Below are 27,440 nucleotides of genomic sequence, written 5' to 3' on the forward strand. Positions count from 1 at the left end.
CAGGGGCGCAGCGGTGGCACCAGCGTCAGTGAGGAAACCCTCGGAGCCCAGGATGGAGAGGGAGAAGCACGGCCTTCAGAGGGAGGTGGAAGCTGGTACAAGAGGGCGCCCACCTTCTGAGCTCCCCACTGTCCTGGGGAAGGAGGTCGGGAGCGGCAACGCAGATCTCCCTCCAGGCCTCTCTCCCCGTCTCAGTGCCTCCGAGCTGGACACACGTGGTGAGTGTGCCAAACCGGGCAGTCTCCCTCCCGAGGTCGCCAGAGAGCCCTCTGCCTGTCACCCTCCTCGTAGGCGTCAATTCCACACAGGACAAGCTGAAGCCTCCTCAAGCCCACAGCCCCGCTGACCGCAGCAGAAAGAGCAGCACGCGCGCAGTCACTGTGGGTAATAAGATTTACTGGAAACTTCTCCGCCACATTCCGAACTGGTTTGGTGGATACATCGGGAGGTTGCATAACAGTAGGCAGGTGGAGGGGCTGGGAGGACGCGTGGGCACGTGTGTGCGGGTGCCGGGCCGCGGTGGTCGGGGGGTGTGTGCGCGTCCGCGCATGCGTGCCGGTGTGTGTGTGTGAACAAGAACCAACGGGAAATGGAAAGGTGTTTTGTCCCGCTGCACGGTGCCAAAAAGCTAGACTTTCTCCTACCTGTGGCATCAAAAGGGAGTAAAAAATGATTGAATCATCAAGATTATAAATAAGGTTATTTGTTTTTCAAAAATCCCTATTAAAACATTAAATATCAGCTCTTTTGGGGAAGAAATACATTCATTTTAGGGAGACCTCAGGAAAGCGGCCGTCCTTCAGCTCCGCCCCAGCCAGGTGGGGGAGGGGAGCCCCCAGAGGCCGAGGGTCCCCTCGCGCTGAGCCAGGTGGCCATGCACATCCTGCCACGGAAGATGGCCGGCGAACAGTGTACGATGAAACTGCAAGTCTGTTAAATTAAACTCAATGGGAAACACGTGTGTGGTCGGTCCTGCCTTCACAGCCATCGGGGTGAGTGAGGGGCGGGGTGGGGCGGAGGGGCACCAACCGTGGGGACCAGAAGTTGGGGTGGAGGGTGTGTGTCAGGGCAGATGGCGGAGGGCCTCCTCCCTGCCCAGGGCCGTGTGTGGCGGTGGGGTGCAGGCTAGGGAGATGGGTGTGGGTGCCGCTTGGCTCTTAGGGGCCATTCCTGCGGGCACCCCCCACACTTTGGAAATCGATGGGAGGAGGTATGTAGCACCTTCTCCAACCCCTGGCTTCTCTCTGGGCTGGATGCTTCTCTCCAATGTTTCTTCTGCCTTCCCCGAAGGATGAGGGGGAGAGGCGGAGGCTGCAGAAGTGAGCCTGGAGCAGAGGGCGAAGGGTTCCAAGCTACCCTGGCCCCACCCTCTCTGATGGTCTGTGGGGGGAGGGTGGGACAGGTGAGGAGCTCCGCCTGAGAGCTGGAGCCTCTGGGACAAGACACCACTGTCCTGTTGTTACAAGAGCTCAGTTCCTTGAACGCCTAGGGACAGCTGCGCTCTCCAAAGTCACTTTGATGTGGCTCTTAGCCCAGGTCCTGCTGCCTCCTTGGGTCCTGGAGCCAAACCAGGTGAAGGGACTCCTCTTAATCTCCTACAATGTGAGCTCACCACCTTACCCTTGGTTTCCAGGAGACCGGGAGGGAGGGAGGGAGGGAGGGAGGAGGAGCAGTTGGCTCTGGTGGCTCCGTCCCCTCTCCCAAGTCCATGGTTGCGGAGCCCGGAGATGGGGCCTCGGAGGAAGGAGCTGGACCCCGTGGAATCCAGGCCTCACTCTGATCTACAACATGTGAGGCCTCAGGCCTTGCCAGTCCTCCAGACACTGGCTCGATGTTCGGGCTCCCTCCTGCCCTTGAATGTCTCTCAAAGGAGCTGAGAACCTGTGCGGGGGGTGGAACCCAGACGCCGCTAGTCTCTGCCTCTTCTCCTAACTCCATCCCCCAAAAAAGGCTCTCGGCAAACAGCACCGATCTGCCTCACAGTGCAGGGCTTGTAAACGATGCAAGTCCTTCCGTCCGGGGCCCCGGGTGCCATCCGTCCTGGAGCTTTGATGAATCCAGATCTCACTCCTGCCTTTCCTCACTGGCGGCTGGACCGGCCCCACCAAACCGAGTCCTCCGCGGCTCTAGGGGAGCAGGGCTGGGGCACCATGGAAGCTTGGGAGTTGGGAAGGAGCAGGTGCCTCCTCTGCATTGTTTCAAGCTACTGATTTTGGGAAGCCGGGGCCCAGCTTCCTCGGTGCTGCCTGCCGACGCCCCCTGCCCCCCACCCTGAAACCCTCCTGGCAACACTCCGCTCCTGCCGGGCGATCAGTGCCATGGGGGCTGCCAGCTACTCCAGGGGGTCACTGTGTTCCAAGCCCAGGTCACTGACATTCGTCGTTTGAAGCTCGTCAGCCTCCTCCTCCAGTTCCTCTTCCTCTTCCTCTTCCATCTCATCCTCGTCCTCTTCTTCCGTCCCGTCCAGTGAGTCCTCGTGTGCAGCCATCATGGCCTGCTGCATGGCCATGGTGGCATTGTCTGAGGACAGGGACTGCAGGTTGTCCAGGCTGATGGAACCTGCGAGGGAGAAGAGGGTGGGTCAGGCCCGCGGCCTCAGAGGTGGAGAGCTCAGCCACCGACCGTGAACTCGTCAGCCCCTCCCAGCCCATCCCGAGCAGCATCGCTCCTAGTTACCATCACCGAGCAGCTTCTCTGTAAATGTGTTACATGCTTTTGACTCTCTAACAACCCTGTGGGGGAGGTGTCACCATCCCTCCCAAAGAAGAGGACACGGAGCCTCAGACAGGGAAGTCACTAGCTCACGGTGACAGTCAGGCGTGAGAGAACTGGCATCCTCTCCCTGGCTGATCTGGCTCAGAGCCTGGTTTTTCCACTACGCCTCACAGGTCAATCGCCCATCATGTAGGAACCACCTTGCAACCGCATGCAGGCGTGTGTACAGGAAGGTGTACACACACACACACACACACAGCCATCCACATGTACTGTGCCCTGTGGCCCGCTCTGTGTCATCCACCGTGCACCAGGTGACTGGCAGTGAGAACAGCGCATGTGAAGGTGAGAGGGGGCAGCTGGGAGGCCCAGGCCCTTTCCAGCCTCTGCTCATGCGCCGGCTGCCTGTGCGGTGTTTACGGGTGGCACTCGGGAAGCCGTGCAGACACTGCCTGGCCCTGAGCAACGTAGGGTGAGTGTGGGAGTGGGGGTGGGGCTCTGTGGAGCCGTCATGGGCTCAGACGGCCACGGACGCCCGCTGCTTCTCCCACTGCTTCGGGCTTATTAAAATGTCTGTGCAAACACCCCCTTCTTTCTGGCTTACACACACTTTGACAGGGACCAGGGAGGGACAGTTATTGTGACAGAGGGGCTCCTGCCTCTCCAGCAGGTCGAGGTTCAGCCACTGGGTCTTGGTACAGCTGCCCTGAAGGACTTCCAGGGGCCCGGCACCCACCAGCCCCCGAGCCTTACCATCGGGGCTGGTCCCGGGGGCGCTGCCCTGCTGCTGCAGCACCCCCGCAGCAATGGAGTTGGGCCAGAATCTCTGAGTGGGCCGGTGCTGCGACTTGATCTTCTTGGCTTTAGGGGCGGGGTCAGGGTTGCTGGCATCAAGCATGGGCTGCAGGATGCGCCTCCGGGCATTGATGAACCTGCCCAGGGGTGAGGGTGCACACCTGGTTAGTCACTCCTGGGTGGTGGGTGGCCGCAGGTATGTGTGCACGTGTGTGCATGTGCGTGCAGAGAGGGCTAAGCTGCTTGCAGACCCTCAACAGCGAATGTGCTGTGCAGAACAGACTGGGGTCTGATCTGGGAGGTGGAAGCCCAGCTGGGAAAAGGCCCTGTGCACTGAGGAGCTCAAGGAATCACTCGGTGAGCATGAAGCAGCAAGGGACGAATGCATGAGGATGATTGGACGTCTGTCCTCGAGACCCATCAGGGTCAAACAGAGGAAGGGAGCACCCCCTTTGCAAAGGCACCAACCTCTGGCTTCTCTGCAGACACCCAAGGGCTCAGATCAGGGAGCCAGCCTTTGGGTGCACTCCCCTCCAGCCAGACCCCTCTCTCTGAGATTCCTAGGACAGCCCACCAGACACAGAGAGGGGAAACTGAGGTCCCTAGCAGGTCAGAACAGCTGACTCTACCTCTTCCTTCCCACTCCTACCTCTGCAGATGTTCTGGTTTGCGGTTATTAGCTCACACAGTGAGAGGTAGTCCAGGTGACCGGTGTTTGTGCGCCTGGGTTTTCTATCCAGTGATGTTCTTGGCACTGCTTCCCAGCAGAGGGCGCTGAGAAGCTGCAAATGGAGCCACAAGGGCCTGTGTGGATCCTGGCCTGCAGCTTCCAGTCCAAACTCGGGGACTGGCATGGCGCTGGCTGCAACTGAGGCAGGACTGGGCATTCTGGTCTCTCCTCCCTGCTGTGCATCCCCTGCCAAGCAAGTGCCTCCCTCTCCCCGCCTCACCCCCCCCCCCCCCCAATATCTATGAGTCTCTGGGCCAGCGATGCTAACTCACCAGTTATTGACTTGCAAGAGGGTGAGGTTTGTCTGGGCTGCGATCTGCCTCTTCTCGTCCTCCGTGGGGTAGGGGTGCTGAAACGAGAGGGGAAGGGCTGATGTGGGGGGACAGGTGGTGGCCTGGCCCCTCAGGGACCATGCACACCTACAGGCACTACCTGGGCGAGGCAGCCCCCACGGTTGGGGAAAGTGGAATGTTCATTTCCCGAAGAGTGGGCCTATGGCTTGGGAAGCGGCTGCCCCCGCCTTTGGCGCCACAGTTAGGGGGGCATGGCTTTCGGCGCAGCCCCCCATCCTGGGACCAGGGCGGGGATATTGATCACCTCCAAGGCACTGTTCCCACTTCGCACTTGGTCCTCTCCCCACCCCGGCAGGCAGGGCAGGTAGAGCTGGGCTGGGGACTCCCTGTGGCATCAGAAGCCCACAGGACTCTCAGCAGGTGGTGAAATGAGTGCATTTGACGTGAATGAACCGATATATACTGTGTATACTGTGTGCCCAGGCTTATGCCAAACACCCTGGGCAGTCGGAGGTACAGAGGACGACCCACACCACTGGTATAACACGGACAACGGTAAAACGCCTTCCTGCTCCTACTCTCGCTTATCCGAGCACATCGCCAACACTCCGGGAGACAGTGCGGTTGGGCAGCGTCATCCCCGCTCTGCCGAGGCAGAAACTGAAGGCCTCGCCCTCATTCCCTTCGCAGGGGCCCTGGTTCAGGGCTCAGCTCTTCTGATCGGTCCAGGTCTCCCCCATTGCGTCGTCATGTCCCTAGACCAGGCCCTGGCAGGTGGGGGTGAGCATGGAAGGGGTGAGGGGTCCACCACGGTCCCCCGGGCACCTCAGTCTGTGCACCGATGAGTGACACGCGAGTCTCTCTCGGAGACGGTGGCAGGGACCTCGTCCTCTCGTTTCGTCGTCCACATGCTGTGACGCACGATGGCTGCCGAGTGAAAGCGGAGTCAGAGCAGGGGGTGGCCGTGGTGGGGGTCAGGGGCACCTCAGAAGCTTAGCGAGGAGATGGGTGTTGGCCAGAGGGTAGGGGAGGCTGAACAGGCCACATTATACAGTGGGGGAGTTTTGAGGGGCAGTGGGAAGGGGGCCTGCCCAGCTGCCCAGGCTGCAGAGCCACATGCAAACTGGGTCTGCGTCTCTTCAGGCCTCTGCACAGCACGGGCACCTGGGAGGCGCGTGATGCAGGGGCGATGGGTACTCGAATGGCTGCCCTGGAAGCCAGCGGGGATTCGGGGGCTCCTAGGGCCGGGGGGCTGCGCCGTTCTCGGGCCAGGATTATGCCTTAAGGCTGAGGTGGTATGAGAGCGGTGTTTGGGCTCTCCAAAGTCCCGAAAGCTGGGGCTCCGATTCTGGCTCCGCCCTGACTACCTGGGAGCTCTCAGGCACGTCTGGCACTGGACCCTGCACCCCAGAGCCCTTTAAGGATCAAATGAAATCACACGTGCCAATGCTCGCTGAGAGGTGGTTCTTCATGTTATTAGTACTGGATGGTGTCAGCCAGGTGCGTAAGGCTCTCTGAGGAGCAAGTCTGAGATCAACAGTCCTGGGGGGGGCCTCGTTATCAGTGACAGCGTGGCCTCGGCACCCCACCTGAACGAATCGGAGTCAGGTGTTGTTTAGTGCCCACCTCTGGCTCGATTGCTGAGCCAGGATGCAGGCCCTGTGGGCCACACAACATGAAGATGCCACATCCATGTGGAGGAGCCAGTTTCACCATGATTGGGAGGAAGGTGGTGGCGGGGAGGCTGCAGGGAGAGGCTGCGGGCCCCACGGGGCAGAGCAACAGGGGCTCTGGGCGTCCAGGGCCCTCTGGGGCGGTGCCCTGCCCTGCCACCTGCTCCTTGCAGGTCCCGTCCCCCTTGCCGAGGAGCCAGCTGCCTTCCTGTCCACAGCCAGAGAGCCTAAGAACACAGGGAGACTGTTTAGCTCTCGGGCCCCCCGAGGCCCTCTCCTGCCTTTGTGCCTTTGCACATGCTGTTCCCTTCGTGGGAATGCCCTTCCCCCTCTTTCCCTGCATGAGTGAATCTGTCACAGATTGGGTCCTCCTGAGGCCTTTCCCAACTCCCTGTGGCAAAGTGAGTCTCCGCCGAACTTGGACGAATGCATTTAGCAGTCAGAGTAGCAGGAGGTGGTAACAGGTGTCTCCCCGCCATCCCGGGAGCAGATCCCAGGCAGGGGCCCGGTCTGATCAGGCGTCATGTCCCCAGTGTCCAGGCCGGCAAGAGGCAGAGCGGATGTTCACTGTCCGTGTGTGGGACAGATGAATGAACCGACTCAAACAGAAGATGGCTGGCTGACTTCCTCGGCAGAGCGAAGCTGGCCTTGCCCGCCATGCTGGTCCACCCGCCTGCAAGTTCGGGGAGGCTGCTGCAGCCGGGTGCCCACTGGTGGAAGATGCATGGCCGTTAGGGGAGCAGTGGGGAAGGTTCTAGGCAAAAGGGGAGGCCCTCTGTTGAAGGGCAGTGTGCAGTGCGCTCGGTGCTAAGAGAAGGGTGGGCGGGGCTGGTCAGAGAGGACGCCCCATGGCCGTGGGCCTTCTGTGAACTTCGAAGAACAGCCATCCCAGTGAAGGAGCGGATGGGCCGCCCGGCGGGAGCCCTGCACCAGGGCTTACGTCTAAGCCGGTCGGATGGAAATCTCTTCCCCTGTAATGACCTCCAGCCCTGGCCGGTGGCTCAGCCGGTTGGAGTGTCATCCCATACACCACAAGTTTGCAGGTTCAATCCCCAGTCAGGGCACATGCCTAGGTTGTGGGTTCTATTCCTGGTCGGGGTGTGTACGGGAGGCAACTGACTGATGTTTCTCTCTCTCCACTCCTCCCTGCCCCTCCTTCTTTCCTCTTTAAAGTCAGTGGAACAGATCCTTAGGTGAGGATTAAAATAAATAAATAAAAATATAAGAGCGGACGTCACAAACCCACAGACTGACTCCTCTGTTAACTGGAGCGGGCAGGGGGTCATCACAGAAGCTGGCTGGCTGTTCTTTGTGACTGAGGATATTAACCCTCAACCTCCCGGAGCCCAGGCCCACCACCCCTCCCTTCTGGGACCTGTATCTCGGGAGGCGTGTGTTGGAGGCCGTGGGGGAAGCAGCAGTGGCCGGTCCCGCCCCGGGACAGGCGTGTTAGCCAGGACATTCCTGGCGCCACTTCGGAGTGCTCCTGGGAGCAGCACAGCTCCGCCGCCTCAGACCAGATGGCTCTTGAGGACACAATCAAAATAGCCTGGCCCCCGAACAGACCTTGATTCGGTCAATGCTACTTTTAGCACAATTGGAATGGCTGGGGGCCAAGGACAGGGTGGGGAATCAAACGAGATCCGGGGGGCCATCGGGGGAGCCATCAGGCCCTGGCCCTGCGGCCCGATGACCTCTGGAGAGGTCAACTCCTGCACCCACCCCCTGCAGCTGCGTGACCTTGGCAACGTACCTCTTTCCATCTTCCACCCCCCGGCTCCCTCAGCTTTCATGGAAAATAACAAAAGGATGTCTATCCCTGGGGCTTTGGAGACGATCAAACAAGATCACGCAGTGACGCCTCCCAGACACCCTTGTGTCACTGAGTATTCAGTCTCCAGAGAAGGGAGCCATAGGGTTCTGAGCAGGTGCTCAGAAGTCCAACCTCAACTGTCCCCGCCTCTCTCTGACACCTCCCTTTCCAGCCCCACAGTTCAAGTCTCATCTGGGCTCTGTTGCAGCTGGAGGCACCTTTCAGTTTGAAAACGGGTTCTGCCTGGGGTCTTGGGTCTGAAAGAAGCTTGGCCAGGGCTGGGTTACAGGTCCCTGGCCACTTCGGTAACTGAAAGCCCACCCGAGATTATCCTTCCATCCTTCCACCTCCTAGCCAATGGTGATAAGCATGCAGTGGGCGGGGCCACTGAGGGACACAGCACGTGGGAAGGAGCAGGTGGCCAGTGTCATTGCTCCCTGCTGGGGGTGGGGCAGGACTGGAGCCAGCGTCCCCTTCCCATTTCTGGCCGTGACCAGCACAACACAGGAGTCAGACACACCATTCTCACTCATGACCAAGCGTCTGCTCTAGGAGGCTCAGGGGCCAGCCAGAGGGAGGCAGCATGGGGCTGGGGGTCCCCGAGACAAACTGCACTTCATCATCAATGGCAGGGTGCACCTGATTTCACAGGTGCTAAAATGGAGAAAACAAGCCTTTCAGAATGGAGAAGCGCAGTACGTCACCCAGGAACTTGTCTCTCCTACCCCCGCGGCCCTGGCTCAGTCCTCCCCTCCTTTCTTTCATCGTCCCATTTCCGTTCCCCACCCCCCTACAATGTTGTGCACACAGAAAAGCACAGAGAACCAAAATGCAGAGCTTCCTGTGTTATCATGACCACCCACGTGACCATCACCCAGGTCAAACATAAGACACCGTCAGCCCCTTCGGCCCCATCCCAGCCACAAGCCCTAAAGGAAACCCAGTTTTCATGGCAGTTACTTTCTCGCTTTTCTTTATCATTTTAGTATTCATATTATACCCTTAAACCTTATGGTTGGTTTCTGGACTCTATGTAAACAAAGCATGTAGTGTGTGGTGTTTCCCTCCGTGGTGAATTCCTTTATGGTGGTCCCGCATAACTGTAGTGGTTCATTTTTATTGCCATCTAGTTTTCCCTCCTGAAAACCTACTGTCTTCCTTTCTTCACCCTCCTGAAGTCTCACAGCTGTTCTCCCTCCCTCTGATTTCTATGTGGATCCACCCCTCACGCTGCAACAACACTGGTATCCTAACCTCCCCCAGCCCCTTGAGCTTGTTCTCCTTGGCCCTCCCATGAACTCTGAGAGCTCACCACCCCCCCCCCCCGCCCCCGGGAATCCACAGGTAGTTTGTTCAGTGGTCTGTCACCCAGCCAGACAGACTGCAAGTTTTTGAGAAAAGGGGCCACACCCTCCCTTTCACCCCCACCTCGTTGGTGGGGAGGAAGTGCCGGGCACGTGTTAGGTGTTCAATACGTCTTCATAGAACGACTGATCACAGGCACCCAAGAGGTCGCTGGCACTTGTCACCTTCCCTTGTGTATCTGTGGCTGTGCAGGTGAGTGGGGGAGGATGGGGGAGCTTCAGGGATCCTGTCTGCAGGGTCAGGTTGGCTGACTTAGCAATAGTGCTGTTCCCGCCTGGGCTGTTTTGGGAGTGTCTATGGGGGCAGAAAGTGGGGTACTCGGGAGTCTGGTGGAGCACACCACTCAGCTCTCCACGCGGCTCGGAGGCAGCTGTGACAAGTGGGTGAGAACGTGGGTTGGGGCCCCAGCCTGCCAGCTGCAGTCCTGCTCTGTCACCTGCCTGAGACCCCCGGCTCGTTCCTAAGCCTCCTCTTCCGTAAAATGGGGAGAGAATCCCACCTCCTCAAGGCTATGATAGAGATTAAATGAGCCTGTATCTGGAAGGCACTCAAAACAGTGTCTGGCACACGCTGCGCGTGTTTGTTAAATAAACAAATAACAAGGAAAAGAAACCTTCAGCCCGGAGCACGTGGCTCCGCCTCTGCAGAAACCCCAGGTTGTTTCCCGGACAGATGCCCTGGCTGCCCTCTGCACACGCCCCAGTGCGCTCCTTTCTGCCTGAGGGATCACCTCCAGGTTGCAGGGCTGCTCCAGCCCCTGTGCACACACGGTGGGGCGTTTTCTCCTAACCTGGGTCTCAGACCTTTTTAGGGGGGTTGTCGTGAGGTTGGAAATCCCCCCTGGCCATTTTCCGGGTGGGGTCTCTGGCTGAAGCTGCCCAGGAAGCTCTGTGGGGCACTGCACGTGTCCTGCTCTCCACAGGGAAGGTGGGGCAGCACCTCTGGTCGGGACTAAATCCTAGCAGCTCTTCCAGACCCAGCCCCCATCCCAGCTCCGCCCCCAAACCCTGCGAACTAATGCCCTGGAGGCCTCCCCCACCCAGGGCAGCCTCACCCCCAGGGCAGGAGGACTTCACAGCAGAACTTTCAGCCATGCACCGGAAGTAAGTTACAGGTGTGCCGAGACAGTGTCGCCCTCGGCCCTGAGGGCAGTGGGAGTCCCTGGCTGATGTCCAGCTGCAGGCAGCCTCGTGGTGCTGCTATCACTTCCATGTGTGCCATCCTGGGAAAGGGGGGTGGGCACTTGGCTGTGCCTGGTCACTCGGTCACTTGGTGTGGCAGCCCTCTGCTCTGGAGCCGTGGAAGGTCCTTCTGTGGCACGCAGGCCCGCCTCCCCACTTGCCCAGTTGGAGAGCACAGGATGTCCCCGGATGTGGGACGCCCACAGCTCTGCCTCTTGTTTTCTTACAAGAGGCGTTTCCACCGCGTACCAGGTGCCTGGAGTTTGGAGCTAACTTTGAACACTACAGAGTGCTGGCTTCATAGACTGCTCTGTGCAAGGACAGGGCACGCATTCTCACGGACTTCTCCAGGCCCCTATGCAATGGGAATCATTATTCATATTTCACACACGAGAGACTGAACCCCAGGGGCGTCCAAAACTGGCCCCCAGTCATGCCAGTGGTGAGGGGCAGAGCCAGACTCACACCCCGCGTCGCTAGCCACACTCCACCTCCGCACCCGAGCACCTATCAGGCATGGTGCTTTTTAACATATGGCAGATCGTCTTCGCCACAGGTAGGCCTTATTATGTGCACTTTATGAAGAGGAGATTAACACTGGAGAAAATAATTGACCCCTCCAGGGTCATATAGAAAATTAAAAAATGGAGCTGGGTTCTACCTCAGGTCCGTCTGCCTCCAAAGCCCCGCACTCCACGCTTCCCCGACCCAGTGAGTTCCTTCTGCAGCCCGGACACCCGGCACTGTGCCCCTTGAGTCATGTGACATGTCCCCTGTCGGTCATCTGAGCAGACAGCCCCCATCCTGGCTGCCCTTCTCTGGGCACAGCTCGCCAGAGGCGCTTTGGAAATCTGATGCTCAGCCCTGGACGCACCGTCCTGGGCGTGTCTGCCCGGCGCGGATGGCCAGAGTCCCTCGTCTCTCCTGATGACCTCGCTCTCGGAACCTGAGTACTGAGTGTTTGTACCACAGCACTGACGACGCCGTGGGTGGAGCCCCCAAGGTTTCTGTGCATAATTAAATCACCAGCCCCCCGAGTGCTGAGGTCATGTCGGGTACCTGGAACTCATGTGTGTTAGTGTCTGGAACGTAGAACAAGCTGTTTTTAAAAACAGCTGATCTCCGGGGTAGCCTCGACGGCCTGTTTCGTTAAAGACCTGTGTTCTGGTGGAGAGGGTCCCACAGGCGGCGGGACGGACAACCAAGATCTCCCTCTTCTTTCAGGGACAGAACTAGACCTGGGGAACTCTGAGGTGGGTGGGCACCGACTCTGTCAGCTTCTCCTGTTTCACGGCCCTGGTGACACATCCCAGCACCTGTCCTCACAGGGCCCTGGGGCTTTCCTTCAGTCACGGCGTTCTAAATCCGAGGCCTGGGCATCTGGAGGTTCAGGGCCTAGTCCCCTGAAACTGTGTGTGTGATGATGTAGGTCAGGCTTTCATCAGATTCTCAGAAGGGTCCAGGGCCTGGAAGATGTTAAGAACTCCTAGAAACCATTCCTCTGGCCTCCCCATTCTGGCTTGCCTGCTCAAAACGCTGCATTAAAAAATGTCTCGTCTTCATCTTCTGCCACTAACAAGCACTGGCACTCTTCCCATGAAGCTGATCTTAGCTGAGTAGGAGTAGGAAAGCAAGCTTTGCACTAATTCATACTAAACTGTGAATGAATAATAGCCTCCTGGACTCTCCGAGACATCTGCTTTAGGCAGGGATTGGATCATTTCAAAGTTTTAGATAACAGAAGATGGTAAAGGAAAAAGTAGCAGACCAGATATTCTGCAACAAGGGCGGTCAAGTCTCTCTGAGCCATTTCCTTGCTTTTCAAGGTTTTCTTACTTTTTCTTTCACAGATTCTCCAGGAGTGTCAAGACCTCTCAGCATTTCCCAAGGCAGGATGGATGATGGGGACTCCCTGGGTGGGGTTGGGGGAGTTTGCCTCAACAGCTGCGTCTCCATCAGGACAAAGTGCTTTCACTCCATCGTATTATTCTATCTTCAGGAGAGGGCTATGAGCTGGAGACTGTGGTCCCCATTTTACAGTAGAGAAAACTGAGGCTAATGTGAGGTCAAGCCACTTGTCCCAGGTCCCCTGGCTAGATGGAGGGGCGAGAAACCCCAGTCCAGACCCTGCCTTGGGGCACCATGTCCATTCCACAGACTGCACACTTTCTGCTGGTCAGAGATCCGGTTGTTTCCTGTCAGCTGGACAGATGGATGCTGTAAGTGGGTCTCCAGCAGAGATAAAAGCAAAATTCCCTTAGGGCTTCACTCAATGCTCGGCACAGAGAAGGTGACAAGGCTCGTGAAGACTGCTGAGTGGCCGACGGCGACACTGGCTGGCTTGCGCCTCCTTGGGCCTCTGTGGCCAGGGGCCCACGGCAGGGTCCACGCTGTACCGGGCATGCCGCTGCCCCGCTGCCCCTAGTGGGCTGCCCGAGCCCAGCGTGGGGGGCTCTCGTGCCGTGGAATCTGCCAGAGCCCCTCAGATACGGGTGGGCTCGGAACCACGTGGAGGATAGCGAATGTTCGCAGCGGCACCTCCCAAAAGCCAGAGAGGAGGAATAACCCACCGTCCATCAGCTGATGGACAGATAAACCAAACGTGGTTCACCTGTGCCGTGGAATATATGTGGTCAGCTGTACGCCGGAATGAAGCCCTAATACGTATTTATTAAGAGGTGGACGGACCATGCATACATTATACTAAGTGACGGAAGCCAGTCACAAAACACCGTGTATTCTACGTATGACTCCATTCCTGTGAAGTATCAGAAACAGGCGCGTCCACGGAGACAGAAAGCACATCACTGGTTTCCAGGGGCTGGGGGGCGGGCAGCTGGCGGTCCTGGGCTTCTCTCAGGGATGGTGGGAACATTCTGGAAGCAGACGGCGGGGGTGATGGCCCAACTTTGAAATATACTTCCCATCTCTGCATTGCACAGTTTAAAAGTGACTTTTATGGAATGTGAATTGTATTTCATAAAAAGTCCAACAGAGAAGACTCCTGGCGCTTTTTTGTGACCATGGCAGCTCCCGGCAGGGCTGGGTGGAGAGCAGCCGCCTAGAGGACGGGGCTGGGACGGCAGCAGGCAGAGTGCAGCCGGGCCCTGCTCCATGCTGAGCAGGCGGAGAGGGTGGTGGGTGGAGAAAGCACAGGGAAGGAAGAGACCATGAGGCGGCCTCTCCACACCTGAAAACCGCGGCAGGCATGTAAAGTCCTACCCCCTGCCACCCTCGGGCTTTGTGCCTCAGCTGAAAGCCGGGGACCTTTGCTTTACCTGCTGGGGAGCCCGGAGATGCTGTGGTTTCTTCAGTGTGGTCTAGCGGGTAAGAAAGTAGAGCCTTGAGTTACACAGATCTGGGTTTGAATCCTGCAGGGCCTTGGGGCCTGTGTTACCTTCTTTGGGTCTAGTTTTGCTGTTTGTAAAATGTGGGTGATGGCAGTGCCCACTTCTTGCGGGGGCTGCATGGGTCAAGAGGCAAGGCGTGAAGATGTGAGCCTCGTTCACGGCCATGGTTAGCGAAGGGGCGGCACGTTTGGCACGATGGCGGGGGGCCGCTGGGGCCGGGTGTCCTCTGTAGGACTCTCCCCCTACTCTTCCCACACAGAATATCCTTGTAAAGCTGCTCATGTGCGTGGGTGGCTGCAGCCCAGAGAACTGTCATATTTTGGACGGAAAGGCACAGAATCACCAGGCAGGGCAGGGCGGGGGAGGCGGGGGAGGCTGGGACCCAGAGTGGGGGAGATGCCAGAAGCTGGGGAGGAAGCGCAGCCTGTCCCTCCACCCTCTGCCAGCTTTTCTCACCCGGCCTGGGTCTGCTATGGAACCATTCCTTCCAGCGGGAGTCTAGCCTCTCCCGGCCAATGCATTAGCGGGAAACCGTCACTGGGTTCTTCAGGGACCCGGGAGCAAAGCAGCTAATGGATGAAACCATCCAGTCTCCCTGCAGCCGAACAGCAATAAGGCTCCAGTTTACTCTCCATCCCAGAAGCACTCTGTCATCTGCACACATTCCTGTGGCTGCTACTGCCACAGAACAGTGGCGATGACAAGAAGCCCTGGACTCAGGACAAAGATGATCAAAGAACACTGACTTGTGCCCAAGAGGAAGAAGCCAACAGGAACAGCCAGCATTTGCTACAGAAGTTCCAAGCTTGCAGACGGTACAACACTCCCCATTTCTTCCGTAAACCACCAGAACTGACGTCCACACTGCCCGCGACACTCGGCTGAGCGAGCTGCTTCACAGGTGCACGTTAGCTGATTGATCTGCATACCAGCCAGTCAGCAGTGCTCGGGTCAAACTGGTTTATGCCGGTTATATGTATTGCAATCATGTAATCAACCCAATGAAACTGGAGTCCACAAAGAAAGAGTTCCTGTTACTAAATGCACACACGACAGCACAACCTAGGCGGAATGCTTTGAAAAGACACGAGACTTGAATTTGCTTCAAAACACCACCCAGTGAGGGGCAGAGAGGCAGATGTCAGGAGACTGGAATACGCAACAAAATCCAGGAAGATCCTGCAGCCAGCCCACTTCCCAAATGTCAAAATTCTTATTCCATTTCAAGTAGAGATGGAATTTATAGATGTTATATTATAGGAGAGCTTTGTGCAAGTAAAATGACAAACTTTAATCAGAAAAAGATCTTGGCCCTGTACCAGCAGATTAGTGAATAAATGTATGTACATCTTTTAAACGAGAGTCAAATGTGACTTTTTAATGGCTGTTCCTTTCTTTAACCAGCTTTTCCCATTACCCTGGACACGGATATGTTGTCCCTGCTGCACCGGACACGGGCAGACGACTGCACGTTGCTGCGGGAGGAGGGCGTGGGAGCAGGGAGCAGAGCTGGCCCCGCAGAGCTGCGCTCTGCTCATGAAACAGTTCTGCCCACCGGCCCAGCGCTCAGGTCTCTGCGGAATACATCCGTCCCACTCCCCCCACCCACCCACCCTGCCCTGGCCAGTGCTTTTGTTTTGCAGCAGCAGCAAGCACCAGAGATGGCCTCCCAGCTTCCAGTTCCACAAGACCCTCCCCTGTGGCCTGGCCTCCGGAAGGTGACATCTCCAACCCAGAGCCTCTCTCCTCTGGAGCCCTGGGGACAACAGTGGAGCCTGGTGCCCCCGGCACACACACACACTCACCATGAGATGCTGGAAGAGCCAAGAACGCATGATATTGGTGGCATGCTTCGGCAAGACGCCACGTTTGTTCTTGGACTTCTTATCCTCATTGTCCAGGAGGGAAGAGAGGTCAAGGTTAACCTTTGGGGCACGTGGAGAAAAAATCAGCATCAGCAGTCTGGTGCCCAGCAGCTGGGGGCCTGTTGTCATAGTGATAACAGGCTCTTGCTGCCAGCCCCTTCCCAACTCATCCTAGGGCCCTGGGGGCCGAGGGGCGGGCGGGGGTTTGGGGGAGGGCTTGAGAGAGGAGAAGGAGGAGGCAGAGCCATGCACAGAACACGAGAGAGACGAAATTGCCGTAAACCGCCCGGTGGTTAGCATTTCTGGAGGCGCTGACAGTGGGCAAAGCAACTTCCTGGCCGGGACCGTGTGAGCCCTCGGGGCAGCCTGTAGGTTGGTTGGGCTGCGCAGTCACTCATGTCAATCCCCCTTTGGTGCACAAGAACTCGGGGGCTCACAGAGGTTGGGTGACTTATCCACAGGGACGGAGCTACTGTCAGATCTCAGGCCTCGGGCCTCAGAGCCTCGAACTCTCCCCTGTGCCCCCTTCTGTAGGTGCTCTGCCTCACTGAGCTCCAGAGGGGCTCCAGGGGGAGACCAGAAATAGGAAGAGCCTTTGATGTTACCCCGGGGGGCAGCAAAATCCCAGGATCTGGTAAAACCCCTCCAACATCCAGCTTCTTACCTGTGAAGCGGGGTGAGGTCAGCTCTTCGAAGAGTAATGGGGACTGTGTAAGTGACTTGTGAGCGGACGGTCTGTGGTTGCCCTCCCCCACCCCCTCCCCCAGGCAGATGAGCACACCCTTGTTCACACTCACCTGTGTGTTCTGGATCTGGATGGCTCCCTGGGGGATTGCTTGGGTGACCACCTGACCCTGGGAGGTTACCATGGTAACTGGCTGGTATAAGGCTCCACCTGAGGAGACAACCAGGTTTTGTGTGCCCTGTCATGGGGGCTGGTGCGGGGTGGGGGGGGGCATTCACATGTAAACAGTTCTGCTCCGGAGACATTCAGCCCCTGTGGAAAGGGGTGGGATGGGGGATAGAGGCGGCACATGCTGGGGGAGGGGCTCATGAGACTGTGACCCAAATCACAGTTGAGTCCTGGCGCTAACCGTTGACGAACTTACAGAACACTTTGGGTAAGAAACCCAGGGGCAGCCACCCTTCTGTTTCCCTTCCCAGGGTGTCCCCACAATCCCCTGCACCAACCTGACACCACTTGTGAGTTGACAGTTGTCATGGCGATGCTGCTCTGCTGGAGCGCAGAAGCTGGGACCACAATGCCCTGGGGGTTATTGGAGACTCCAGACATGGAATTGGGAGAGTTCTGCAGAAGGTCCTGGAAGCAAGGGAGGGTGGCTCCATGTCGCCGCAGCCCAGTTCCTCCTCTCCCCTTCCTCCTTCCTGCCTGCCTGCCCTCCTCCCTTCTCCCCATCCCTGCCCAGACTCAAATCCAAAAGGCTGTTCCCATGGCTTCTAGAAAGAGTGAATAAGAAGGTTCCATATTAAAAATCGACCAGACAACCTACCAATGATAGAAACCCACTGAGCCATTCCTTCCCCTGCGATCCTGAGCCATAAATTACCCCAGGACCCTGCACGGTCCCCATTTGGTCTCACTTTGGAATTTGCACCATCGATGCCCAGGTCCAACCCCAGAGACTCTAATTTGCTTGGCTGGGGTTTTGCGTTTTAAAAGCTCCCAGGCTCCAATGTGCAGCAGGGCTGAGACCAGGCTCTTCCTGCCAGCACCACGGTCCCGCACACTCAGTCGACCCCAGGAGCCCCACCCCGGCCCTGCTCACTTCTGTGTGAACCTAAGTCACGGCACTTATTACACCACGTGCACACACAAAGCAGCCTCTCAACGTTTATGTTTGTCTCCTTAGCACCTAGTGGCTGCTAAATACTAGTTAAATAATAACTAAAAATGGCCGCCTGAGACTCTTCATGACAGTCTTCGAGGGGCATCTCTCATGAGCCTTGACCATTTCACTGGTTCCTTGCTCAGCCTCAGGCCCCTGACATAGACCCCATGGCAGGCAGAGTCCCCTAGCCCCACGCCGTCAGCTTGCCAGCCCCATTTCCCAGTGCACAGTCTTGCCGTTAGTTTTCTGCAGTAGCCAAAGCAGCCAAGAAGACCCTCCCCACAGCTCCCACCCCGGCCCCAGCACTGTGCTCCCCTCATGGCCATTTAGCAGCTGGGCAAGGAGGTGCTCAGACTCGATGCTGAGGAGTTGCAGCCAGAGGTAAAGGAGGCTGGGCTGTAAGCCACAAGAAGGGGTCGTGAGCCCTCCTGGCTTGATGGCTGGGCTGTTGGGGAGTTTGTGGGGAAGGAGCTGGGCAGGGGCGAGAGGTCGAGGCTTCATTTGCAGAAAGTGAGGCAGACAGCAAGTGAGGTGTGGTCAAAGGAGCTGCAGAAGACCTGCCGGGGTCTCTCTGCTCCTCCAAACACAGGGTATGACCCTGATATCTGCCTGCCACTAGGAGCCGACACCCTAATGCTCAAAGCCTGGGTTCCTGCAGCATGTGTGGAAGGGTTTAGACGGGCATGCTGTTGAATAGGGGAAGGAAGGAGACTCCAGCTTCCTAGTTTTTGTTCTAGGACTGGCGGAAGCTTGGGCCTTCAACCTCCAGGGATGGTCTCGAGTGTGGGGTGGGGAGACGTGTGTTTGCAGGAACCTGCAGCCTGCGACTGTGCCCCGGTGGTACGACACAGAGAGAGTGGCAAAGGCCTGGGGCACAGCCATGGTGAGCGCCTCCCAGACCTGGGGACCTGGGAAACAACAGAGCCCCTCGGGAAGTGGGTCAGCCCTGTGACCCCCCCCCGGGGCATCTCCAGAGCTGCCATTTGTGCCCTCCTGGACTGGGCCTGGCCGCAGAGCTAGAGGTGTGCCCCCTGAAAACGGGGGTCACTGTCCCTCCTCCACCCATCGGTGCCTGGCAGGGCCCCTTGTCTGAGGCCTCGCTTCTATTCTTGGCTCACCTCCACTGCTGTGGCCGTGGGGAGGGGCGGGCAGCTCTTGCTCCGCCTCCGACCCCCTTTCTGGGATTTGGGGAGCACCTTCCAGCCAGCGAGGTTTATCGTTTGAGCGGAACTCTTGTGTTCCCACTCACACACTGTGAGTCCAACACTGAGTCTGACCCGTGGAGGCCTAGAAACTGGCAGGGTCCTTACAAGCCACATATTCCAACTCCCTGACGTCAAATAATGAGCTGAGGCTTAGAAACCCAAGTCTGTGTTCAGGGTCCGCAGCTGGTTAGCAGCCCTAGGACTTCACAGCCCTCTTTCACCCACAGCTGCCGAGAACTGGGCTGCAACGGGCCCTTGAGTCACAGGGTTTCAATAAACACTTAGTGAAGGACAGAGGACAGAGGACCGAGACCCGGGATTGCAAAGGCAGCGTGGGCGCCCCGGGCAAAGGCCATGGGAACCAGCAAGTCGGAGCCCTTCCGTCTCCTCGTGCAGAGAGCCTGCTGACCGCCAACAGCCCAAGAGCCCGAGCCTTCGCCTATGTGTCTGCCTCAAGGTTAAGCTCCTCTCACCCACGTCCCAGGCAACCATGCTCACAGGGTGTGAACAGCACAGACATTGTTCAAAGCTGAAGTGAACTTGGAAGGTCAGTTTCATCAAGGAGGCGCACCCTCCATGCACGCACCCCGAAACTGAGGGTGATAACTTTCCAATGCACTCCTGTTTGGACTCAGCCGTGCCACGGTGACCCTCCGTGGGGAAGGATATAGGGGGATGTCCAGCATTAAAAGTTATCCCAGATTTTCCTACCCACCCCAAACTACCAACAATGTTAGAAAGACACAAAGTCAGTAAGATAAACATGAGACATACACCTTGGGATCCAACCACCACACACTTCACTAGGCAGGGGCGAAAGGCTGACCATTGCCCTCAGCGATCACCTCATCAGTTTGTTCCAACCCTGGCTGGTCCTTGGCCTTACGGTCCAGCCCGCCTCCATGCCAGCTCGCCCTGTTTGGGTGACCAAGTGCATTGTATGTATTGGATCAGACGTTTTTCTTTCCTTTTACTCTGGGCTGCTGCTGGAAGGTGCTGAGAGGCAGCCAACCTCTCTATCAGCCTTTGCCGATAGAGATCGGCAAAGCATAGGAATGGAGACCTGCAGGGCTAGAGAGCCAGGGCAGAGCTGGCCACAGCTTGGCTGGGCAGAAGAAAGAAGCAAAGTCTTGGCATCGCCGAGGACCGAGGAAATGATATTCACTCCTCACATTTGTAAATACGGGCTGACCAGCAAACCGGCCTGGGCCCTGGGGTGTTTGTGAAGACACAGGCCTGGAGCCATGGATTCGGGCCCTCGGCAACCTTGCATTTCCCCCGACCTCCGTCAGGGGGCCCGGAGGATCGGATGGGTCAGGGAATTCCCTACTCATCACGACACATACCGAACATTAGAGACCATGCTTTCCCCGTGCTATTTCACATTCCTCTCCCCACGACTTGCTACTGCTTGAAGAGGAACTGAGTTCCAGAGAATGGAGGTCATTTCCTAGAGTCCAGCAGCTGTGCCTCGAACCCAGGTCTCTCAGTTCTGAGTGTAGCATTGAAGCTCACGTAGGGAGCCATGCCTCGGGGTCAGACAGCCAGGTACCCGTGTGAGCACAGTGACCGGCACCTGTAGGCACCCAGTGAGTCACTTCCGACTCCCTCTGGCTAAAGTCACTCGGCCAGAAAGTGGCACAGCCATGCTTGACACCTGCACTGCTTGGGCTCTTTCCTGAGCCATAGAAGAGGTTCTTCTGGGGCTCCACACCTGGCCGCGGAGGTCGGTCCCTGCCATGTGCCCCCCGCATTCCTGCCTCCCTGCCTAAGACATTCCGGGGCCAAACGTGCACTCCCAAAGTAGAAGCTGCAGTGCCTGACCCTCTCCGGGGCTTGACTCTGTCTCTGTGGAGACCAGTGCTCTGAACCTCTGGGAACGGTCTTAGGTCTTTCTGAGGAGGGAGCCGCTGCTGGCGGCTGGGGGAGCCCTTGGTAGAGAAACCATTGGCCAAGCACACAGTGCTACTGCCTTCTCCCCAGCCTCCTCTGGGGCTTCTCCAACCAGGTGGAGGCGGCTCCGTCTAGATTCAAAGAGAGCTGCTGCCTCCTTAGCTCCTGTAACAAGGGATGGAGCACATTTGGGACTGTTCCAGTGACGTTGTTCAGCCTCCCGTCTCACGTCTCTGCTTGAATTGTGCAGATACCAGGGGCTGAAACCTGCATATCCCGCTCAAGAGTTCTTCATCTTGTCCCACCAGGGACACGACACCGTGTCCCCAGGCCTCGGGAAATGGCTGGGAGCCAGAGAATCCTGGGCATCCCTGGCTTCCGGGGGTGGGGCCATTCCACCAGACTGGGGAGTGTGCGGCCTCCTACTTTCTAGTAGTGAGATTTTTCTGGTAGGAAACAGGCCAAAAAGCTGAAGACTTTCACAGTTTCTCAGGGATGGTGTCTCCTAGGGCACAGACCCGGGGGCTCAGGAGTCAGGGGAAAGCAAGGCAGCCAGAAGCCTGCCTTGTCCCACTGCTTGGGCGTAGGTTCCCCGAGACACCAAGAGCCTCCAGGAGGGGGCCCAGCAGGAGGAGATGGGCTCAAAAAATGGTGGAGAGCTTGCACCCCTGGACTGCACCCATGAACCAGCTGCTAGGCCCTCGCTGCCTGGGCTGAGTCACTCCTGCTCGGTGGACCACAGTGGTCACTGGGTGAGTTTCCCTCCAAATCTCATCTTTGGGACCAAAAAAAAAAAAAAAAAAAAAAAGGATTTGTTTGGAGGAAGAAGACCTGACCAAGAAAAAGTGAAAGGCTCTTGGACGGCCTTTGGAAGCTGAGGTGGTGGGGGTGGGTGGGGATCACACATGAACTTGGACGTGGCAGGTGGCAGTCAGCCCGGGAGGGGCCAGGTCCGACCGGCCAGCCACAGGTCTTCACAGTTAATAGGGAAAGACCTTGTGCTGCCTGGGAAGACTTGATTTCCACTAAAGGAAGAACTTTCTGGGATAAACCCTGATGGGAGGAAGAAAGGAGGAGTGAAGGAGAGAACTAACCGATAGAAAAGTTTTCCTTTTAAGTTGTTTTGAAATGCTGGAATTTTTGTCTTACCAGGATGCCTGTGAAATAGGGGAATAAACTGGACGACCTGCACAGGTCGTTCCACCTGAAGATTTTTAAACAACCAATGCCATTCCCTACGGTTTACTGGGTGCATGGCTGGGAGGAGAGCGGGATGAGGGAATAGGGGGCCAACGGAGAGCCTGGTGGGGCCCCAGCTGCCTGCCATGAACACACCCGGCCACTAGGCGTCCCTGCTGATCCACCAGCTCCAAGTGGTTCCCCAAAGCCTGCCCATTCCACCCCCTAGCCCCTCTCCCTGGAGGGCAGGCTTGTTCTCCTACGTGCCAGAGCTGGGGTGTGGGGGGATGACCCAGAGTGCCTCACTGCTGCTGGAAACTTGTCTTGATGGACCCTGGTGAGCCCACCCTCTTGACTAATGCATCCTGGGGGCCTGAAGTACTGGATGTACAGCACACTGTTTTCTTAGCGTGCAGCTTGTTTCCCTAGCTTGGATGCAGGTTTTCTGGCTGCGGGGTTCTTGAGGGAAAAAGGGTCTGTATTTGAACTGCCCCAAGTGCCTAGCACAGTGTTGGGCACATGGCAGATGCTCGATAAACATGTGGCAGGCCTGGGTTTGGGCCTGGGATGGGGTGAGGGCGTGCCTCATGGGCGTGGGGAGGTCGCTGCTGTCCCCAGGCAGGAGTTCCTGGCAGCGACAACTCATTCTGGCAGTGCCAGTGTCCTGTCTCAGGCTGGGAAAAGCTGAGTTTCCAAACTCAGGGAAGCCAACTGCACACAAACAGCCGCCTAATCCTGTGCTTATTCCACTCCTGCTGGGGGCCTCAGTCTCAGGGGAAAGGCGCTCTGGCCTGTGGGGATGGGAGCAGCTGCAGCTCTTAAGGAACATTCCTTCACGGAAGGGCAGACCTGCTCAGGTTTCACTGGACTGGCTGGAAGGCTGCCTTCTTGGTCTCCTGGACCCCTGTGCTGGGGGCTGAGGGGTGGCAGGGGGAGAGTTTAAGTGCCTAGGATGGGATTTAGGTGGGGGAGCTCCTAGAACTCGGTTTCCCAGGGCTGTGGTCTGGGGGCGTCCCCTTTTCATCCTAGTGGTGCTCCCGCAGGTAGACCACCTTCCTCCTGCTCCTGCCCAGCAGTAAGACGCCTGGCCAGATCCTCAGGGTGCTCGGCCACTGGGCAGAACTTTCAGGGGCCTGACTGAGGTGACTGCCCCCCACCTCCTTGGCCTCCTGCTAATCTTGAAAATGCAAACTCCTCGTGTAGGTCAATAGGCAAGCCCACCCTCCCCGAGGAGGAATGGACTGCCGAGTTCCCTATTTTTTTTTAGGGAGTAAGTAGCACAGCTGGAGAGTTACACCTGGTTGGCTGGGCCCAGAATCTCAGAATTGTGTTCATTTTGCACCTCTCTTCTCCCTGCTCTCAACAGATTAGCAAATCCAAATTCTTGCTTCCTAATAATTGGGTTCTTGCTCTCTAGTCTCTAAAGCCTGGAGCGACAGCAAGTGGGGTCGTCCCCCCCTTATCCAGTTCCCAGGACTCCTGGTTATCCTCCCTGCATATCACAAAGAAAGCAAAAGGACTTATTATGGTAAGCAGAACATTGACTCGGGAGAAACCCATCCCGACTCTGTGGCTTGTTAGATGCATGACCATGAGCCTGTGTCTTAACTTCCCTGAGCTTCCCTCTCCCTGGGTGCAAAATGGAGAAAAGAACGTGCCCTTCACAACCTCTGTGAGAGGAGTCAGGAAGACGATGCAGGTGAAGCACCTGTACCTACAGTGCCCGAGATGGAGGGGTCCAGGAACTGCGGACGTTCTCCCCTACTCTGCCAGGCCTCCTTGGGGCAATACGAGAGGTGGCTGGCTACACAGTTCATTTGTCCCCATCATGTCTCCAGCCTTTACCACACTGCGGGCACACTCCCCTACGTTTACAATTGTTGGCGATGGGACATCACTGTTGGCTTCAAAGCACAACCCTCCCCCGCAATTTGGCTGCAAGACCCTTTGTTATTCTATTTGCAGGTCACAGCCATTTTCGTGTGTTTGGAACTGGGCGGGCTCAGGAGGTGCTTGAGTAGGTGCGTGAATGACCGCGCCTCCTCTCCAGGGGCGCTAAGAGGCCACCTCTGCTCCTAGATTTCTCTCTGTCCTGGGAACACTCACCTTCAGAGGTCACAGATAGTCTCCCCTCGGAAAAGCCTGCCTGAGATGCTCCCTTCCCCGGAAGTCCTCCCCAGGGCAGTGGCCTGCAACTTCGCTGGTCACAACTTGCCCGATCACAGTGGGCAAAGCCTTCCCGCTGCCTCTCTAGCTCACACTGAGGGTTGTTTGTTCTGTCTTTGCAGGAATGGACCTGACCATGAGAGTGGGCAGATTGGGCCTGGGCCTTCCCTGGAGAGGAAGAAGGATACTGAGTGGTGGCTGGGGAACCTCAAAACACAAGTGGTTTGCTCCATCCACACCCCTTCCTGTAGCTCCTGCAGTCTCTTTGGAGGCTCCTCTGGGCCCATCCTTGGTACGCCCCGACCCCGAGCCTTCTGGGGCTCACATCACTCAGCTCCTCAGTTGTGACTCATAGCCTCTCTCCCTGAGACAGGAAGCCTCTCCTGCGTGATTCGCTTGAGTACTCATAGGGACCTAGCATGGTGCACACCAGCAGTGCCCAGTAAACGCTTGGCCACTGCATGAGAACTGTGGCTCAGCCCGGTTGGCTGGCACAGAGCTGGCGTTTACATCTCCATGGAGACAGAGGGATGGATTTCAGGTTAAATTAACACTTGGGCAAGGCGGGAGTTAGATTCTTGCTAGTGGAATCGGTTCACTTGTGTACTTGAGATAAAGACAGGAGGACACCAAGTTTGAGTCCCGTGTGAGCCTTCTACTGAGGAGCTGCTCCTGCCAGAAGCCTGGGCTCTGAGAGGTCGGCAGGCCCAGGCGTCACTGGGTACAGGCAGGACGGGGTGCTTTCCCAGGGATGTGGGGAGAAGGGGCTGTGGCCCAAGTCCTTGAAACTGCTTCAGTGCCCAGCTTGGCAGAAGCAGTCTCCCTCGCTCCTCATCCCTGCTGCACCCACAAAGAGAAAGCTCACGTACAGGAATGGAAGACCAAGCAGGGGTGTGCCCCGACCCCATAGTGCCAGGTGGGGGCACAGTATGATATCTGAGGTGGTCGTGAGGGGGACTCATTGGAATTAAAAAAACATCCACTTTGCAACACAGGGCTGAGTGATTAGCACACGGGGAAAACCATGAGCCAGCAGTGTGCAACAAAGCTGGCAAGGCTACTGGAATGCTGATCCCGAGGCTCAGATTCCAGAGAGGACACCCCTCCCTGGGCCAGGCCGGAGCCCGGTGCTGCTATTTCAGGCTGGGGGGAGGAAGACCTAGGCATGGCGGACACGCATGCGCATGCATGCACATACGTCCACACACGCACACAGGTGCTGGACAGTGTTTTCCTCTCTCCTCTCTGTGTGGGCTCCTGTTCCTGATCTCCTTCCTTGGAAGGCCCACGCCGGCCACAGCCTCCCTCAGGAACCGGGTCACGGATGGGGACAGCACATGGCACGTCCTACTGGCCTCCACCCCCTCCACACACCTCTGACTTTGCACAGGCCCACACCCTTCACCTCAGGGCTGCCATCAGTCCTCCTTCCGTCTTTTCTGCCTGTCTTTCTTCACCTCACTTCCCTGCTCCAGTCCGAGTCTCTTCCCCCACGTCGCCCTTTTCTTCCAATCCTTCAGCTCCCCCAGTCCCTCTAAGCCTTTCTCTTGAGTAAGCCCCTCGACATCTGTCTTTCTTTCCCTCCCCTTTCCCTTGTTCTTGTTCCTTTTCTCTCCTCTGGCTTCCTCTTGCCTCTCCATCTTTCTCACCATATGACTTCTTTTGACAGATATGTACTGGCCGGTTCTCATGCACAAGACCTTGTGATGGCCACCATCGGCTGTCTGTCTCTACTCAGATGACGTTCGTTATCTGGGAGAGGAAAATGAGGCTTACGCAAGTGATATAAAACCACGTGTGATATTCACCGTACAAATGGCCCAACAGGCTCCAGCTGTTAGCTGAGAGGGAGAAAAGTCCATTCCGGATGCGTGTCAGGGAGGCTTCCACTGGGAGAGCAGCCCTTTTCCAGCCCTTGAGGAAGAGGCTGGATTTGGTTCTGCAGAGCCGGGAGGCATCGCAAAAGCAGAAGGGTGGGGAGGAAGGGTGACGTGGGAAGGCCTTGCGCGTGAGGGGGAAAGATGTGAAAACTCCGGGGAATAGCAGAGTTTTTGAGCAGGAGGAGGATGGGAACAGAGCAGTAGGAAGATAAATCCGGCAGCAGACATGTGCACGCAGGTGAGAGTGTGGCCGTGTATGTATGTGTGAGTGTGTGCACACACACGTGTGTGGGGGTGCTGAGGACAGCTAGAGCCAACAGGAGAGCAGGTTCAGAAGCCCTGGCATGGCCTGTGTGTAACGACCTTATCTGCCCACTGAAGCCTGAACCATGGAGGTGGTGGCAGGCAGAGGAAATGAAAGGACAAGCCTGAGAAATGCCTCAACGAGTGTCTTCCCTTCTCTTTCACTTGATTGTCTGATGTGGTTCTAAGCGGACCAGGGCCTTTCTGCAGCAGCCACCTCAGGGCCAACTTCCTGGTCAGGCAGAGCTCTGATCCAGGTCACTGCAGGGACCAAAGTTCTTTCCTCTCTCCTGGACCTCGGAGGCACCGAGTGCTGCCAGCACCCCGAGACCCTACCCATCTGGAGCCCATGCCTGCATCTCTGCCAGCTCTGCGTCCACTGACCCTGCCTGTCCGGACGCACTGCCAGCCTCCGGATCCCAACCCTGAGTGGCCGCCGTGACTGCCGAGCCCTCTGGCACTCTTCTGTTCGCCCACTGCCCTGGTAAACCCCAAACACCAGTGCTTGGGGTAGGGCTGGAGGGCCCAGGATGGGCAGACCCAGCACCTCTCCAAGGGCCTGATTATTTCCAAAGACTGGTGCTAATTTTCTGATATGATCCTCGCATCTCTGTGAGGCACTAAACCCTCATTACTTTTCCTGACCGATGCATTCTAATTAGATCAACACTTAAAAAAAATTCACAATAGCCACAGGATGGCTTTCCATCTCATTAACTCCTCACTTATTATTTTCATGAAAATTACTGATAAAAATGTGCATCTCCATTTGATGGGGCCTCACAGCCTCCTCGGCGCCTATCTTGCATCTCTCCTGTCACCCAGGCTGTGCAGCGTCGCCATGGCAACCCACAATAATAGAAACTAATAAATTACAAACGAGATGCTCGTTGAGCAATTATTGTCCTCTTTTATGCAAGTTTCTTGCTAATTTTGATCATAAGGGAAAGTACAATAAGACTCTGAAGGAATGAGTCTATTTCTAGAGCATATTAGCAAGCAGGAATCTGGGCGGCTGTTTTCAGATCTGTAATAAAGTGATTTGGTGATTGCGAGCAATGGGGAGAGGAAATAAACTTCTGGCCTCCTGTCCCATGCACTGTCGTGCCTCACAGAGACCCACCAAGGTGGGTGTGATGTGATGCTTGTCATCACAATGAGCAGGGCGTGGCTGGCCTTCTAGA

The 27,440-nt window shown here is 57.0% G+C and overlaps 1 protein-coding gene across 6 annotated transcripts in view; it reads right to left on the reverse strand.

Moving 5' to 3' along the window:
• Positions 1-387: 387 nt before the first annotated feature.
• PKNOX2 (PBX/knotted 1 homeobox 2) overlaps positions 388-27,440 on the reverse strand; it is a 296,595-nt gene continuing 269,542 nt past the window's right edge. For all 6 annotated transcript variants that reach the window (XM_053659460.1, XM_037134196.2, XM_037134198.2 and 3 more), the window contains 6 exons: positions 16,972-17,101; positions 16,578-16,675; positions 15,721-15,840; positions 4,513-4,589; positions 3,469-3,647; positions 388-2,559 (listed from right to left, as the gene is read on the reverse strand). In XM_053659460.1, the coding sequence (XP_053515435.1) occupies positions 2,333-2,559; positions 3,469-3,647; positions 4,513-4,589; positions 15,721-15,840; positions 16,578-16,675; positions 16,972-17,101 (831 nt within the window). In that variant the 3' untranslated portion in view covers positions 388-2,332. The remainder of the gene's footprint in view (positions 2,560-3,468; positions 3,648-4,512; positions 4,590-15,720; positions 15,841-16,577; positions 16,676-16,971; positions 17,102-27,440) is intronic.

The sequence above is a fragment of the Artibeus jamaicensis genome, unplaced genomic scaffold (assembly GCF_021234435.1).
Source record: "Artibeus jamaicensis isolate MK-2021 breed Jamaican fruit bat unplaced genomic scaffold, CSHL_Jam_final scaffold_660, whole genome shotgun sequence".
NCBI classification, from domain to species: domain Eukaryota; kingdom Metazoa; phylum Chordata; class Mammalia; order Chiroptera; family Phyllostomidae; genus Artibeus; species Artibeus jamaicensis.